Raw genomic sequence first — 17,509 nt, forward strand, 5'->3', positions numbered from 1 at the left:
GAGTACCTACTGTGTGGTTCCAAACTCTCTGCCTAAACTTGTGGAGAAGCGGTGTGATTGTTAGATAGTTAATTAGTGTTTATTCTTCTTGCAGGGAAAACTTTTACACTATTTTCATAAAAAAAAAACAATTTTTTATCTCATTGGATTCGCATGAAATACATACATATTTTAAGTATAAATTTAATGCAAGAGTAGGAGGGCTTATTTCGGATGCGGTAACCTTGGAAACTGGAGTTATTCGGCAATTAGACCAAATAAGGACAAAAGAAATTTCAAAATGTGTCTCCAAGGGCGTAAACATGGCTTCAGTATTGACTCAACCACCGATTGAATTACACGTGTTTCTAAAATAAAACGTTAATGTTCAACAATATTAGATTTGGCGTTCAATTTGTAGAACTCCATTTCAATTTATTTATTAAATTTTAAATCAAACACTGATTTTTGAGTCTTCTTTGTTGTATTTTTTTATTTAAAAAAAAACATAAAAACAATTATGGAGCATTTTTAAACGAATGCGTTTTTTATGTGTTTTTAACAAAAAAATATGTGTTTTCTCAACAATGAAATACAACTTAGTAGTCTCAAAAATCGGTGTTTAATTTAATATTAAATACGTAAATTAACGTTTTATTTTATCACACAGGTTGTGTTGAGATTGATAAATCAAAAACAATATTTTATTGTGACATATATCAACGCCTACAGAAATGATAATGTACGTTTTAAGACTACCTGTCATTGTTTCTAAATAACAATATATCTGAAATGCACTAAGGATGATACATAGTCACTTTGACGTTGATATGCAAATTAACCATATATGTACGGATACTATAAATGAAAACACTTTTGTAGTGTGTTTACACCAAATACAAAAAAAAACGCATTACATCATTATATCAATAAATTTAATATTTTTACATAACTCTGCAATAAACATAAATCACCTAATAATATATGTTTATCTTTCAAAAGGGAAATTTTAAGTTTAAAAACATTTTGTTTTAATGGCCGCGTTGCGTAGTAGCCTCTGCGTGAGGTTTGTTTTCAGCTTCACCGTATTAATCTAATTCCACTCTTGTAACCACATTACCTTTGTCCGAAATTCATTAATTACACTTTGATGCGATCCCCGCTAAACTATCGCTGGTAGAAGTATACAGACTGCCGGTGTTCGTTATTATCATAGTATGGGCTCCAGCTGGAGGTATGTACTTGTACATACATACAGTGTAAGACACTTTAGCTCTCAGGATTCAGAACAAAGCAAGGAATGTTAATTGCCAACCTCGATTAATGGGTATGGGTAGTTAGTTGGTGAATGCTAGTTACCTTTTTACCCACATCAGGGCTGATACTAAATTTTACTGAAAAAAAAACCTATATACTTTGGACAAATTTTTTATAGGATTCAGTAAATTAATATTCCAAATATATATCGTTATTCTTCATTTTATCATTTTTGAAAAAAGTGAAACGAATGACTTTTCTCAACCTACACATATCGCACACTGCTTTCAAGAACGTCAATTTTCAGTTGTGCATGTTTTCGGAATGCCAAGAAAATGTTTAAACCTCAGCAAAAGATGTATATTTTTAACTTGATATTTACCCGATACATGGCAGAAAATGTTGTTTTTGCATTTTGAAGAAAATGTATTGTTTAATTTTTTTTTATATAAACTATATATTTTTAAAATCGAGAAAAGACCTTCAGGTTTAACCTAAACAGATCTGTTGCACAGTAAAAAAAGTTCAATAAGTTGCTTGATATTTATTTTTAATTACATTTTGTTATATTTTTAAGCTTTAAACACGTTATCCTGAAAAATCAAGTTTTTTGATATATGACGTTGTTGAAAGGAGTGAGCGATATTATTCTGCCTTATTTCTCTTCTGACCCCTATCCATACCCAATAGTGCTTAAAGCACTGCATTATATTAAAGCAGTGTTTTTTACTGTTACTTACATGAAGGCATTGAAATAAATCCTGCACTTCAAGCGTCACTTCAGAGTCTTATGACATAAATATGAGAGTGAAAAATCAATAATGTATATTTTAACGCCCCTGGAATTCAAATCTGAGACCTCCAGAGTAGTAGTTAAACGCATTTTTTATTACCTTACATGGGCGCATAAATGTAGAAAATATGATTTATTTGATAACGTTAATATATTTTAAATAACATTATTTAAAGGCATGGTTTAGGTGATGTTGTTCATGATAGATGGACCAACAACCTGAAGATAAGAAGAACTGACCCCAATAGTCTATCTACAAAGACAAGTTGGGATGGAGTCAGGAAGAAGATGGTTAAAAAATAATTTGTTTGACGTTTAAAACACACAAAAAAATAATTTTTGTAAATTTATTTACTACTCAATACTTTTAAGAAATTATTCAATTGAGTAGAGTATTATTTTTGTATGTTTTTTTTTTTTAAAAGATTTATATTTTCAATATTCGAAGACACCCCTGGTCGTCCCTGAGGAAGAGTGGAATAAGTCTCGAATCCTCACCAAAGAGCCTAATGTAAGCCAAAGCCCGCTTGGTGGCTTCATTAATCACGGACCCCCATTGTTATATGGTGGCATTGTGTGTTTTTGTTTTGTCGCAGTTTTCTCGTAAGGACTTGAAAAGTTCACTCCTTCGCAAGTACTAATATGATGCGAAGTTTTAATCAATGTTTAAGTTTGAGATCGATTCATTTCCTAAGAGTGTAGTTCACAAGTAGTCATTAGTTTACGAAGTTTCGGAAAGAGGTGTGTACTTTGGTAAATGTTTAATTCATTCTCAAGTTTTTTGCTAAGGAAAAAATATTGAATCAACCGCAACTTCGACAAACAACGAAAAGTTTAATTCGAATTGAATTAACATATTTGGGTTTAAATTATTTGCACTTTTGATTGAATTCTTCAAAAAAACTTAACAAATAAATTATTATACAAATTAAATAATTTTGATCCTGATTGCGTAATTTTGGGTTATTTTAAAAATAAAACGCTTTTAATATACCACATGTTGGATTTATTTTCATCACACATGACTAGTTTCGAAAACTGTAAGTGTTTACTTCGGCAGGTGATTACAAAAACTAGCGAGCTAAAAAAATATTCAGGTATATGTAGAAGTGAGTGAGGTAATAACGAGAGGGGGGGGGCTAAGGGGCGGGACTTTGTTTAATGGGAACATAGACAATATTGGTGATGTATTATTATTTTTATTAAACTCAATCAGTTGTATAATACAAATGTTTAATTTTTAAAATTATCAATGTCATTCAAAAATGTAAATGCCAAATCAGTAAATAATATAATTTAGGGCTATTTTTCTTAGTGCTAAATATAAATAATAAATGTATATGGTGGCATAAAAAACAAAAATAAATCATAAATCCTGTTGATGGAAGCTGCTATGTGATCCAAAAGTTCCACCGGCATACAGCATAAATAATTAAGATTTCTTTCAAATTGCATTCTAAGCTTTGATTAATTTTTTAAATCATGTATCTCTTTCAGTGGAAAATAATGTTTGTGTATCTAATGTTGAAAATAGACTAGCAATTTGACGCACAGAGGGTCAGTTGCTTAAAATTTCCTAAGTTGGGCATTTGGTAGTTTCAGTACCAAAATCTTTTTTCGCGCATAGTGTTAGAGTTCATTTGAATAAAGGTCAAATGTACGCGCAATGAAATTTTCGTATCGAAACTGCAAAATTTCTAGCTCCTGGATTTTGCAGCCGTTAACCTTGACTGCTACTGCTAGTGAGTTTACGTAATAATAATATAATCCCTTTAAATATAGGGACCAAACTTAGAATTTATGACTGTTTACTTTAGATTTTAATAATTTCTTTGAATATTCATAATTTTTTAACTCAGTTTGAATCACAAACTTCGTTTATGAGTAAAACTTTAATCGTACATTTTTTTACAGAAATGCCGATTTTATAATCTGTTCCAAGTACTTAGAGCTGTATCAAAGCGTTGGCAATAAATTAAACTAGGACGCTTTTACTAATCCGTGAAATCTTCTACACAAGAACATTCTTCAGAACTATGTCCGTTTTACAAAGGGTGTATCGTAAAAGCTTAACTCGAAAACGTGAATGAGCGTTAACGAACAATCCAAAGTTTTACGCTGAAATACCGGCTTCCGTACCCACTGCTCAGCGCTTCACTGTGCTGACGGAAAGGTGAAATAATTAAGCTGAATATCGCTACAAGGGACAATCATAAACACCACTTAAAACTTTGAATGTGAAACGGAGATATTAATGAATCAGGACTCAATTATCATTCGTCTTGCATAGTACAGTTAAAATCTTTATATGAATTTTCGTTTGCATTTCACTTCTCATCATTACTCGGAATATACATTCAATTATATAAGCTAAAAATATAAACAACATTTGGTATGAATTTAAATGTAAAAATAAAATACTTGGATAAGACCACTTAGTTGAGTTTACTATTGTAAACACATCTTGTTTTGAGAACTTTAGATGCTTTCATCGACAGGTGAAAAAAATTATCTCAATAAAAAAAAATATATTAAAACATTCATTAAAAATAACAAAGTAATCTCACGCAAGTAACATGATTATTTTTATTTATTGATATCATAATTTTATTGAACAATATACAATTTTTCAATTTAATGATTAATATTGTAAGTTAAAAAATAAACTTTTTCTTCTAATAATAAATGAATATTTTATTGTTTATTATTTAAATGCTTTATTTTATTATCGAAATGCTTTAACATTTTACAAAATTAATTTCAAAGAAATAACTGAAATCATAGCACGAAACTAATTGTTGTAATTTTATCTGGTAAAGTAAAATAAAATATTTAAAAAAAATAATAATTAAAAGTATATGTATGTTTATATTTGTAAATTAAGCCCTGACTGGCGTAGCTATTGTTGATATTCTCTTTTTTCTCCATTCGTGGATCTAAAATAAATGATCTAAAAAAATACTTTATGAAAAGCTATATATGAAGTGTTAAGTCATATTTTCTCAATTTGTTTTTACCTCATGTTTATTTTTATATTTTCTCATTTGTATATTTTAAATATGCTTCTTACCTTATGTTTTTCTCATTTATTTCTTTCAAATATGCTTCATATACCTATTTATTATATCTGTTATTGTTTTTAAATTTTGCCATGTATTACTTTTGGTATTTTTTAAAAATCTTTTTTGTTACTTTATTATTTGTATTCCAGTCTTGTTAACCTATATCCCATGTCCCAAAATGAGAAATATAAATTACTCGGGAATATTATTTTTATAACTTATGTATGTAATATGTTTTTCAAAATAAATAAATGAATAAATTAGCAGTACCTCTTTTTTTCTCCACCATTTCATAAGTAAATAAAAAAATACCAAGTTTTTTTCTTCTGTGTAAATGAGACGTTAAATCCAATATGTACATATCGCTCACTCCTTTCAAGAACGTCATAAATAAAAAAACATGGTTTTTCAGGAGAGCGTTTTTAAATTTTGAAAATATAATGCAATGTTTTAAAAATAAATATCAAGCCACTTATTAAACTTTTTACTTTGCAACGGAACCTATGAGGTAAAACCTGAAGGTTTATTCTCCATTTGAAAAATATTTAGTTTATTTAAAAAAATAATTAAACAATACCTTTTCTTCAAAATGTAAAAACAACACTTTTTGCCCTGTAGCGAGTAAATATTAAGTTAAAAATATGCCACTTTTGCTGGGTTATAGTACATTTTTTGGGCATTCCGAAAATATAAACAACTGAAAATTGTCGATTTTTGATTTATGACGTTCTTGAAAGGAGTGAGCGATATATCATTTATAGAATAATTCACTTTATGTTTATCTCATCAAACAGCAAGTGCTGTTTAATTAACCTTAGTTAAGGAACGAGAACGTAGCATAAGCCACTCTAAAGCTTTTGCATTTTGCGTCGAGTAGTCTCTTTATATATGCCTCATGTGAAGGAACCAGCAAGCATGTTTAAGAATTATTTATCTACTTTACTAGACAAGAAAGCGCAAAACCTCTTTTAAGAGAGAATTTTAATTCACGTAGGTATGTAATACAGTCACTCTATTTGTGACGATACGTATGTTCTTGTAAACTCCACCCTTTTTTGTATCAAATTATAATATTTGCAGAAAGACTGCTAAATCGACAGTACATAACGGAGTCCTGGTTCCAAGTGAAGCATGGAGTTGGCAAAAAAGGATGAAAGTAGACTGAATGCATTCGAAATGCGATCACTTAGACAAATGTGCGGCAAAACGATGTATAATAGATGTTCGAATGGTGAAATGAAGAAGGAACGCAAAGCTGAGATAAGCTTTACTGATAAAAGTTAAGGAAGGTGTGTTGAGATGGTTTGGACATGTGGAACGAATCAGTGAAGAAAGATCAGTAAAAAAATATGAGGCGAATGCAGTTTGAAAAAGTAGCAGAGGAAGACCGAGAAAAACTTGGCATGATCAAGTTTGTCAAATTTTTGAAAGCAAAGGTTAGGAGTCGAAATAATCGGCGGGTACGTATGAGGAGATGCATGAGCGTGGAGGAAACGAAGAATGTTTGCAAATACAGAGTGGTGTGGCGTTCTATAAACAGAGAGATGTGGAATGATATGCAGCGTTTTTTTTTTTAATAATTCTCACTTCAATTTATTCATGATAATATGCGTGTCATTTTGGTGAAGGATGATTTAGCACAGAATGCATTTCTGGATGCGATATCATACTATGGTATCATTTTAAAGGTGATAATCTTTCATTTAGATTTGCTAAAGATACAATATATGAAGGAAAAAAAAAACAGAAATATGGAAATTGAATTGGTTTAGGATTCAACACAACATTGTTTGGGAAACTTTAATTTATTAAACAGTTATTAAATTTATTAAACAGTATTTATTAAATTTATTACATTAAAATCAAAGTACCATCGGATTCCGCTTAATAAATTATGTTTGTTGGATAAAATTTAAACAAGAATCACAAAAAAGTTTTACAATATATCTGTTTAACCCATTTTTTGTTGAATATACCACAATGTACGCAGTCCCCCCAGCATCTGTGCTCTTGGCGTCAAGCCAAAGGATAGTTAGGAAGAAACAGGAGTAAGTTATCTCACCATATATCACGACAGCAACAAAACATCTGTAAACGAATCCTTTATATTATGAAGACACTTTAACAAGGGAAAAAACTAAATGTTGTAAGTTTTGTACAAACATTTCTTGGTGTAGCTCAATTTTATAAAATAAAGTAACAACTTTGTTATTTTATTAAAATTAAACACTTAAATATACCACTTTCATGAGTTTTATTTATATTTACGGCTATGTTCGAAAACGACAGATGTATTTAAAACTAGTCGTTAATATAAATAAAACTCATTAAGGTGGTATATTCAAGTGTTTAATTTTAATAAAATAATCATGTCATTCCACAAAGTTAATGCCGAATTAATAAATAATATAACTATGTTTATACTTTTTTCCACATAAATTTTATTTGTTGGGTAATATTTCCAAAATAAATCACGGTTTTTGGATTGAATTCTACTTTTATTTACATATTTATGAAAATATGGGACGTGTTTTCTCTTATTAAGACTTTATCTAACACTGATAATGTATCAATAAGATGAAATGCGTCACATATTTTCATATAAGTATGTGTAAATAAAGTAGAATTAAATCAAATAACCATGTTTAATTTAGGTGTTTAATAATTATGTTTTATTACCCAACAATTCAATATGGAATTCTACCAAGTTACAGTAAATATTTTTTTGACCAATGATTGGGTTTTGTCGTTACCGACATCATAGGACTGGTGGGAGGCTGGACGAAATTCTGTTTTATATACACAACAAGGTAAGGGTTGGAAACCATGATTTTATTTTTAAAAAGGGAATTTAAATTTAATTAATTTAACACTGGAATATACTGATAATTACTGGTAATGGTAAAGGTTTTAAATTTTGTTCTATATGTCGTTTTTTAAAATAGATTTTCGTACGTAAAACTAAAAAAAAACATGAATTGCTGAATCTAGAACCGTTGGTAGACAATTTTTGTACCTCGTAATAGTTTGCAAAAGTCCTGTGTACTTTGAATTATTCTTTTTGACATGACATTTATGTACGTACAGTTTGTTTTCTAATAGTTTTAGTAAAGATGAATATAAATGTTTGACTTGGTCATTAATGACCAAGTCAAATAATATTTAAATATTTCTTTTTAGGGTAATTTTTTTAGTCTATTTGTTTCGAAGATTTTTAATCTATCTAATAACCTCTAAGAAAACCTAGAAACAAATTGATTTAAATATGTGATTAAATAGTACTTCTTTAATGTTTTCTTTTTCAATAATCTAAAAATACTGCACCAATTTTCCACACACTCCTGAGATAAAAACAATTTCGAATATTTATATATATTCTTCTATCCTTTCTTAACCGATGTATATCGCTTAGTAAATTATTTTCAGTGAGGGGAAATACAATTAAACAAGTTGGATTAAAATGTCAGCTGCAATCACGAGGCATTCTTCTTTTTATTAAAATCCTATGTCTCCCAGTTCAGACAATGATTGTAATTATTTAAAGTCTACGTACAATATTTCTGGTCGATTAAATTAGATCTTTGTCACTTTGAGGCAAACAATTTCAACCCTTTGTATAGATTTAACGTACAAAACAATTGAGATTACTCTCCCTAAGTACTTTTCTAAAGCCAAACGTATTTCCAAGTTGGCGACAAAACGTGTGTAAGCTCCAATTGTGCTTTCCTGTCAGAACAACGTTTGTTACTTAGAATACTTCGCATTTCTCCGCTTTCATTAACAAATCCTCTTTAAAGTATTTTGTGTCCAGACTACGCTTTATTGGAAGTAATTCGACAATTATAATGTCATTGAAACATTTTCTGTGTTACCTACGTTAAGGGTTCGCTTCCACCCTAAGGACAGAATTTATTAAGAAACTTTATAAAGACAACCGCCGAATTGTCATCAAAATTGTCAAAAAGACTATTTAAATTTGAATCAGTAATTTGGGCTTATTCAACGATCAAAGCGTCATAAAAATAGCTTTGTTTTAACACCAAGCATGTTTTTAAAATGAAGATTTATCAAAAAATAAACAAAATAAATACCTTGTTTAAAAATAAAAATAAATTGTCTTATTCAAAAATTAAATTTCAGTGTAATTGCAAACCGCAAACTAAATACAGTTGTTTTAATTACGTAATTGCGGAGTAATTATTTCAACTCGATTTGTTATCTCTTAAACTAATCCAATTGGGAAATTAAAATTTAAGTTTATGAGTAGTTTAATATATCAGTCTATCAATATATCTTTTCATAATATTTAGACCAAACTTCATAAATGAGTGACGATTTAAGCGTATTATGTTATTTATGAAATGCATATATAGGCCAGATAATAACATTGTGTATTTAATGGCTAACTCTAAAATATTCGAAAAATTACTTATAAACTTAGTTGTAGTAAACACCATACAATATTTTGCTTACAAAATGTAATGTCGTGATATTATACCTATGTAGGTATATATTAATTATTACTATTTTAACTACTTTAGAATAGCAATGTATTAATGAATCTATACTTTTTTTTATAAATATGAAAAAATGTAATTTTTTTTATTTGATCTACAACCTTTTTTTAGATATATGAAGCTGTATATTTTATTCGTAATTTTGAAATGTCGTCCACCCGAATGCCATATATCTCATTATATTCACACATCTCATTCTCGTGCGACTCATATTAAAATGCTAGTCAACAGAGATTATTATTTGACATAAATGAAGTTACATAAATATTAATCCCTGATTAACATTTATAGTGACAATATTATCACCGTGTATCTCGCCCTTTCTGTGTTTTTTGTCAGCGTTTTTGTTTCTACTTGAAAGATGTAAAAGAAAATGACTAAGACGGTGATGTATTCGCAGCCATGGTATAAAAAAGCAAATAATCGGGTCTTTTGTGCTCCAGATGTAGTGGGATAACATTTTCAATCAAGCAAATTCAACAACAACAAAAAATGTTTGATGCATAATCCACGTTTTTGTTTCACAGAAGAGTGTTTTAGACTTGTACAATAATTTTATGTAATTTATTATACACTAATAAAAAATATTGAATAGCAATTCTTGAATATAAAAATATTTACTCGTGTATTTACAATCTTGATAAATTTTGGACAGGTCACTAGTCTCGTCATAATATTAAGGAACTTTAGATTTTTCATGTCTTTTTTAAATGTTTAATCTAGGAATTCAACACACAAAAAAGTGTGCATAAATTTATGTTTATATATATATATATATATATATATATATATATATATATATATATATATATATATATATATATATATATATATATATATATATATATATATATATATATATATATATATATATATATATATATATATATATATATATATATATATATATATATATATATATATATATATATATATATATATATATATATATATATATATATATATATATATATATATATATATATATATATATATATATATATATATATATATATATATATATATATATATATATATATATATATATATATATATATATATATATATATATATATATATATATATATATATATATATATATATATATATATATATATATATATATATATATATATATATATATATATATATATATATATATATATATATATATATATATATAAACATATAAATAAATATATTGAATACAAAATAAAATAAAACACTTGCACAAGACCACTATTGAGTTTAATTATGTAACACGACCAGTTTTGAAAAAAATATCGTTAACAGGTGAAAATACAAGCAATGGTTCCTATCTCTTGACTCTTTGCTTCTTGGGTCAATAAAATAAATTAATTATGTTTGAATATATAATAAATTGTTTTAAAAGTATTTTTCAATTATATTTATATTATTATGACACGATATTTCTAAATACGTGGATTACATGGAAGCCCAAGTATTTGAAGAAATATTTTTTGCAATAAGCATTTATCCAGCAAAAATATATATTACATCTTTTGAAAAATTAATCTTTGTAGAACTGTCAGGTCACGCAAGCATTTTAGAAGCATTGAACCTAGAAAGTTCCAATGTAGTCTGTTTTATTTGCAGCTGGAAAACAAAGTACTAAGGATCAGGCAAATGGCTCAAAGTTTATTCCATTTTAACAAACTTGTCTAATAATATATTTGTCATACAAATCAACATTTACACATATTTGCAAATAGTCGTTTATGACTTTGGCATTAAATTACCAACCCTTATCCGTTAATAACATACAATAAAACATTATATCTCCATTCTTCTTTTTTTTATCCAAGTTTACCATATTGTAGGGTAATATCAATGTAATACAAACACAGTGTTATCTTGATCGTTAACACCAATAATATATGTGTTAACGATCAAGATTACACTGTGTTTATATGATGCAGTGCCCTTTGCACCATTAGGGTGAGGATAAGGGTTTGAATGAATGAATCAAAATATTATTTAAGAATTTTTTTAAATATGTATATTGCTTTTTAAAATATAGGTAACGTTTTTTTAATTTCTTTTATTAATCAGGCGTATTTTCTGTCTTGAAGTTTGATTTGATGCCCATTTTTTGATACCAATAAAATTTGAATAAAAGTTTGAAGTTCTGTTCCAGGTCCACCAGTTAATAATTCAAATGTTCGTAACACCTTTGACACACAACACTTCAACTCCAATACAGCAAATTTTTGACCTGAAATGAGTTGATAAAATATTCAATCATAAATATTACCATAAAATATTCAACCATATCTATTAAAATATAAATATCGCGTATGTAATAATTTCTCAGCGTCACGTATGATGTACCTGCGTCATAAAAATGATACCAAAAGACTACCGTTGGTACTGACTTGTTGTTTTTAGGCTGATTCGTCATATAAGAATCAGTTATCAATTACAAAATCAAATAAAAAATATGTAACATCATTATTTTTTCTTTTATTTAGTCTCATAATATTTGTATTTGTCATATTTTAAGGGGTATTACAAAAAGTCAACGAAGAATAAGGAGACTGTGATATATCTTCAAACCACAAAGTTAACAATGCTTTCCCTATACAAAATAATCTAAATCTTTAGATATATTAGGTGTTTCAAAAGATTTGAAAGATATTTTTTACGAAGAGAAAAAATGTACCTTCCTATTTTAGAAGTCTGAGCATCACATTTATGTATATTGACTGGTTCTGAAGAGATTACTATTTACACTCTGTGACGATACATCTTTGTCCAATATTGAACATCAAAATTCAAAATTAACTATTTTGATAGACGACAGCAAAAGTTCGAATAAATTATTTACCGGAAAAAAACAACTTATTTTTCCGAGCTTGGATTAATGAAACCGCTTAGTTAAATACTTGATAAGCGTGTCAATATCCCAATCGCCTTTTAAAAGTTAAATGGATATTTGATATAAAATATGAAAAATTAAATAAGTACCAATGCAGTTTCGAGGTCCAGCGCTGAAGGGTACATAGGAATAAGGATTCCCTTTATGTGAATTTTCTGTCGAAAATCTATCTGGATCAAACACCTCAGGATTCGGGAAGTATTTTGGATTTCTCGACATATACAATACTTGAATTCCAACATGACATCCTCCAGGTATTATCGTTCCATCTGCAAATAAACAATAAGTAAACTGTACATACGCCTACAAATATTTGTAATTAAACTTTTAAGAATAATAATAAGTTATTATTATTTTGGATAGTTTATAAAGCGCCAATTTCGTAAAATACTCACTGAAAGGCGTTTCGCTGTGATAAAATTGGGGAAAAGAAGATGGTGGAAATGATTTAGCAAACATATGCGTTATTTTTTTTTAAAGATCATCTCTCACTATTTCTAACTACTGATTCAACGGTATTGATGAAAACATTCCACGGTATCGGTCCCACAACAGCAAAGGCACGCTAGCCAAATTAGTAAGATCATTTTCATGTCGAGACGTGTGACGTCTATCAACCTATCCGTCTGGAAAAGTGTAAAGGCAATTAGCCTTAGGCCAAGTTGCGGCTGTGTGGCGTAACACATCTATCATATAAATACAATCACAGATTTTGCTCTATCTTTTTCCTTTATCGAGATATTCATTATCCAAATAGCCGCAAAATTGTATTAATTTTATACATGTGTTGGCAAAAAGCAAAATTTTAAGTTAACTTTAAACTCGTTTTTCTCAAAACTACTGTTTTTAACTTGCGGATATTTGCCTTTGCACATTAGACAGAACTCATATAAGTTTTAAAAAATGGGTAAAGTTGCCAATATTGATGGTACGTATATTAAAAAATATATATATATTGAAAAACCTGGTAACACCAAGTCATCCATAAGCTTCCTCCCGAAGAATGGCACGGGTGGATACATTCTCATTGATTCTTTTATCACCAAATCCAGATATTTCATGTCTTGTAGATCTTTGTGCGTAGCTTCAATAGAGGGATCATCTCCGAATATGCTTCTTTGTTCCATAAAAGCTTTTTGCTGAACTTCCGGATTGTTTGCAAGGGCATATAAGGTAAAACTTAGAGCCGTTGAGGTAGTATCGTGGCCCTAAAAATAAAGAAAAATTATATAGATTTTCTTTAAATATTTATCATTTTTTTATAAACAAAGATTAAATATCATATTATAAATACATTATATTCATTTCATCGACTGGTCAATTTATTTCAGCTTAGCAAAACGGTAAATTTGCTTATAAGAATAGTACGAACAAAAGAAAGAGAAAATAGGATAACGTACGACATACGTAAAAAGTACTTGCATATCCTAGCACATGAGTGCCGCGAATCAGAACGTTGCAAAACAGTACTTATTGTGATTTCTTAGAGGAGAAAAATGAAATGAAATTATTGATTTTGAACAGATTTTTAAGCCTATTTCTCGATCGTCATGTCACTGCATCTTCGATCGGCGGGAAAATCCACCTCGTAATTTTTGACAAAAGCAAAAAAATAACAATATATAGTATACTTTCTGAGTGAACGTAAAAGGGGGAAAAAATGTTTTTTGGCCAAGTTTTTAAGGGGTTTTAATTTTTTTTTACAACATTTTGAGTGTGTCCAAATACTTGTTCACAAAATCTGGATTATCTCCAATTATAGGAGTTATTTTCATATTATTTATTGACATCTCATCAAAGATGAAGAAGAATATGGAAGTCTGGGCATTTACATTTATTTATGACGGTCGTAAGCCCCGTAAATGCCCAGACTTCCATATTCTTCTTCATCTTTGATGAGATGTCAAAAAAAAAGGTTTTAAAATTATTTTAAAAAACTGTTAGATTTTTTTACTTCACTTAGATGAAATTTTTTTTTTTTTAAATACACTGTTTAGTTTTTTAGTAATACCGAAACTTAAAAAAGACTTTAGGTTCCAAAATCGGTAATCACGAATAAGTGGTTAATTAAGTGGTATTATACAAAGTGAACGATGAATGATAAGGATAGTGTAAATATAACTTTAAATTTGTAATAATAAAAAAAATCTTAAGCGATGTTCAGCTTCGAATTCAAATCCTTATTTGGAAATTCTATATAAAATAATACTTTCACAAACGACTCAAGGGGCTATGACGTGACGAGAAGGGATGTGACATTTACATCAGAGGCTTTAAGCGCTTCGGTCCGGCACCCCTAAGGAGCTAGAGGTGATTTGTCGGCTCCATTTTTATCTGCAGAGGTTGAAAAATTGACACAATTTTCTCTCGTCTGAACGTAAAAAGCTTTTGTCTCCATCACAAAAATTATCCATTTGAGTTCAGCGCCTTCTTTTCCACACTAGTCTCTGCCGTCTAGTAACCACTTTTATCAGGAAAAAATGAAATATGAGAATTTATAAACACGTTCTTAAAATTGTACCGGATCGTGGTCCAGTGGTTAGTGTCGGGGACTCTTAAGTCAGAGTTTCTCAGTTCGAACCCACTCTACCACAATTTGAAACCTATTTCTAATAATGAGCCGCCTAGGCTCACAGAAATAGTATAAAATTTGATATATTTGTTTAAATAATAAACACAGAAAATACTTCTTTTAATTTTTTTTAAATCACCTGAAGTTATTCAAAATTGCAAAGCAATGGTACTGACACAGTGTTATCTTGATCATTACACACATGAAGGCAAGGTGATCACTCCTGCGCTTCAGGTACCAGTCTAGGGTAATATTAAATAAATATCAGAGCGTAAAATCAATCATATTTATTTTCACCCCTTCTGAGAATCGAAACTGGGACCTCCGGCACGGTAACTAAACACGCTAACCATTACACCATTACATCACGAAGGCTAATAGATGAGAACAGACATCTATTTAGACGTATTAATAAAATTTTTAATTTAAACATCACGCTGTGTAAATTTTTTTCCAATTTTTTTTATTATTTTATGGTAACAGATTTAAATGTGTTTTTTATATAATTTTCTCGGCTTTCCACGGCACATTTTTCTAATTTTCATTTCACGAAACTCAAGCCTACTATATGGATCTAACCAATCATCCAAAAATATTTTCAAGTGTCCATTAAATATTTTTTATACGAATAATAATCTTATAGTATTAAGATAAACCATATTAAAGTAAAATCACATTAAAAACTGTGCAACTTTGCATTTCAACACGCTTTTTTTGATTGTGAATATATTTTTACTGCGATGTTAACGCCTTCTGTTGAACGTAACGACAACATACGCAGTTATTAAAATTATCTGTGGGGGACAACCTTTTTTTTTACTGCTGCAGATGTATATATATATATATATATATATATATATATATATATACATATATATATATATATATATATATATATATATATATATATATATATATATATATATATATATATATATATATATATATATATATATATATATATATATATATATATATATATATATATATATATATATATATATATATATATATATATATATATATATATATATATATATATATATATATATATATATATATATATATATATATATATATATATATATATATATATATATATATATATATATATATATATATATATATATATATATATATATATATATATATATATATATATATATATATATATATATATATATATATATATATATATATATATATATATATATATATATATATATATATATATATATATATATATATATATATATATATATATATATATATATATATATATATATATATATATATATATATATACATATATATATATAATAAAAATAATTAAATAAATATTTATTAGAATAAAAATTTTAGGTAAAATACTTTCTGTGCCGAGCATACAAGAACGTAGGAGGTAAAAATTGGGCAACATTGAACTTACTGCAAACATAAACGTATTAGTTTCTTCCTTTATACATTGATCTGTTAGGGGATTTCCCTCTGGCGTCTTACTCAGCAGAAGGAGATCTAAAAATGCCACTTTCTTTTCCTTCTTGATAAAATCTTCGTCTATATCCTGAGGTGTGTTATCTCTACTCATAAACTTCTCTATCTGGTCTTTTAGCTGAGTTCTACGTGAACGTATGACGCTGTTTGTCATGTCATGTAGTATCTTCACTGCCTTTCTTTGGATTTTACAGTCTTGTGTAAATTTGAAAAGGAAATTGTTGCGTTTTATAGCTGAAAATGATCGCACATGCACTATCCTCAAAACGCTGAAAAAATGGGAAAATACAATATTTATATCATTGAAAAAAAAATTAAAACACAATTTACACCTTAATATTTGAAAACATGTTTAAAATTAAACTTAATATGCGTATTTATAACGCAAACCTGCAAAAGAGAAAAATAAACTAAAAGTAAAAAGATTTTTTTTTAATTTATTTTAATTTAAGTATTGCTAAAAATATACGTTCTTTTTGGTAAAGTTATCATTATTTGTTTATGAAACTTCTTATTTTTCTTCTTCTTATCTTATCTTCGAAATGTAAAAATTAAACATTTGTATATCATCACTTTTTTTCGTTTCGAGAACTACTGATATTCTCAGTAACATGTTAAAATACAAACTAACAAGTGAAAATACAAACTAACAAGTGAAAATACAAACAAAGAATTAAAAAATAATTAAGGTACTGATAGAGAAAGGTTGATAACTGGAGGAGAAGAGTAAGGGGTGGGGTTTGTTTTTTCGGGAATATGGGAGCAAGGACGAGGAATTTTTGGAAAAGTTAATTATTCATTTTTATTTTTTGTTAAAAATATGCGATTTATTTATTTATTTCAATTTTCATGTTTTTCTACGAAATGCCAAATCTTTAAGCACTAGTTCTTAGATCATGTGAAAATCTGCATTTTTTTTAAAAATAAAATTCATTT

General features: G+C 28.0%; 1 protein-coding gene across 1 annotated transcript; it reads right to left on the reverse strand.

Moving 5' to 3' along the window:
* Positions 1–11,602: 11,602 nt before the first annotated feature.
* On the reverse strand, positions 11,603–16,859 carry LOC148299276 (putative cytochrome P450 4d14). The gene is made up of 4 exons (XM_088276242.1): positions 16,509–16,859; positions 13,472–13,715; positions 12,597–12,776; positions 11,603–11,844 (listed from the first exon to the last, which is right to left on the reverse strand). The coding sequence occupies exons 1-4, from the start codon at positions 16,725–16,727 to the stop codon at positions 11,678–11,680; spliced, it is 810 nt and encodes a 269-aa protein (XP_088132368.1). The 5' UTR covers positions 16,728–16,859; the 3' UTR covers positions 11,603–11,677.
* Between the last annotated feature and the right edge of the window lie 650 nt (positions 16,860–17,509).

The sequence above is a fragment of the Brachycentrus maculatus genome, unplaced genomic scaffold (assembly GCF_059751285.1).
Source record: "Brachycentrus maculatus isolate JH-2025_06_01 unplaced genomic scaffold, ASM5975128v1 h1tg001217l, whole genome shotgun sequence".
NCBI lineage: Eukaryota > Metazoa > Arthropoda > Insecta > Trichoptera > Brachycentridae > Brachycentrus > Brachycentrus maculatus.

What these genes read in the sequence shown, in the direction of transcription:
- LOC148299276 (XM_088276242.1), bottom strand. Translation starts at nt 16,727, where the DNA reads ATGACAAACAGCGTCATACGTTCACGTAGAACTCAGCTAAAAGACCAG. An exon ending in CTAATACGTTTATGTTTGCA is followed by an intron (nt 13,716 to 16,508) that starts GTAAGTTCAATG and finishes CTTTATTTTTAG; the next exon opens with GGCCACGATACTACCTCAAC. An exon ending in TGGACCTCGAAACTGCATTG is followed by an intron (nt 11,845 to 12,596) that starts GTACTTATTTAA and finishes AACTCATTTCAG; the next exon opens with GTCAAAAATTTGCTGTATTG.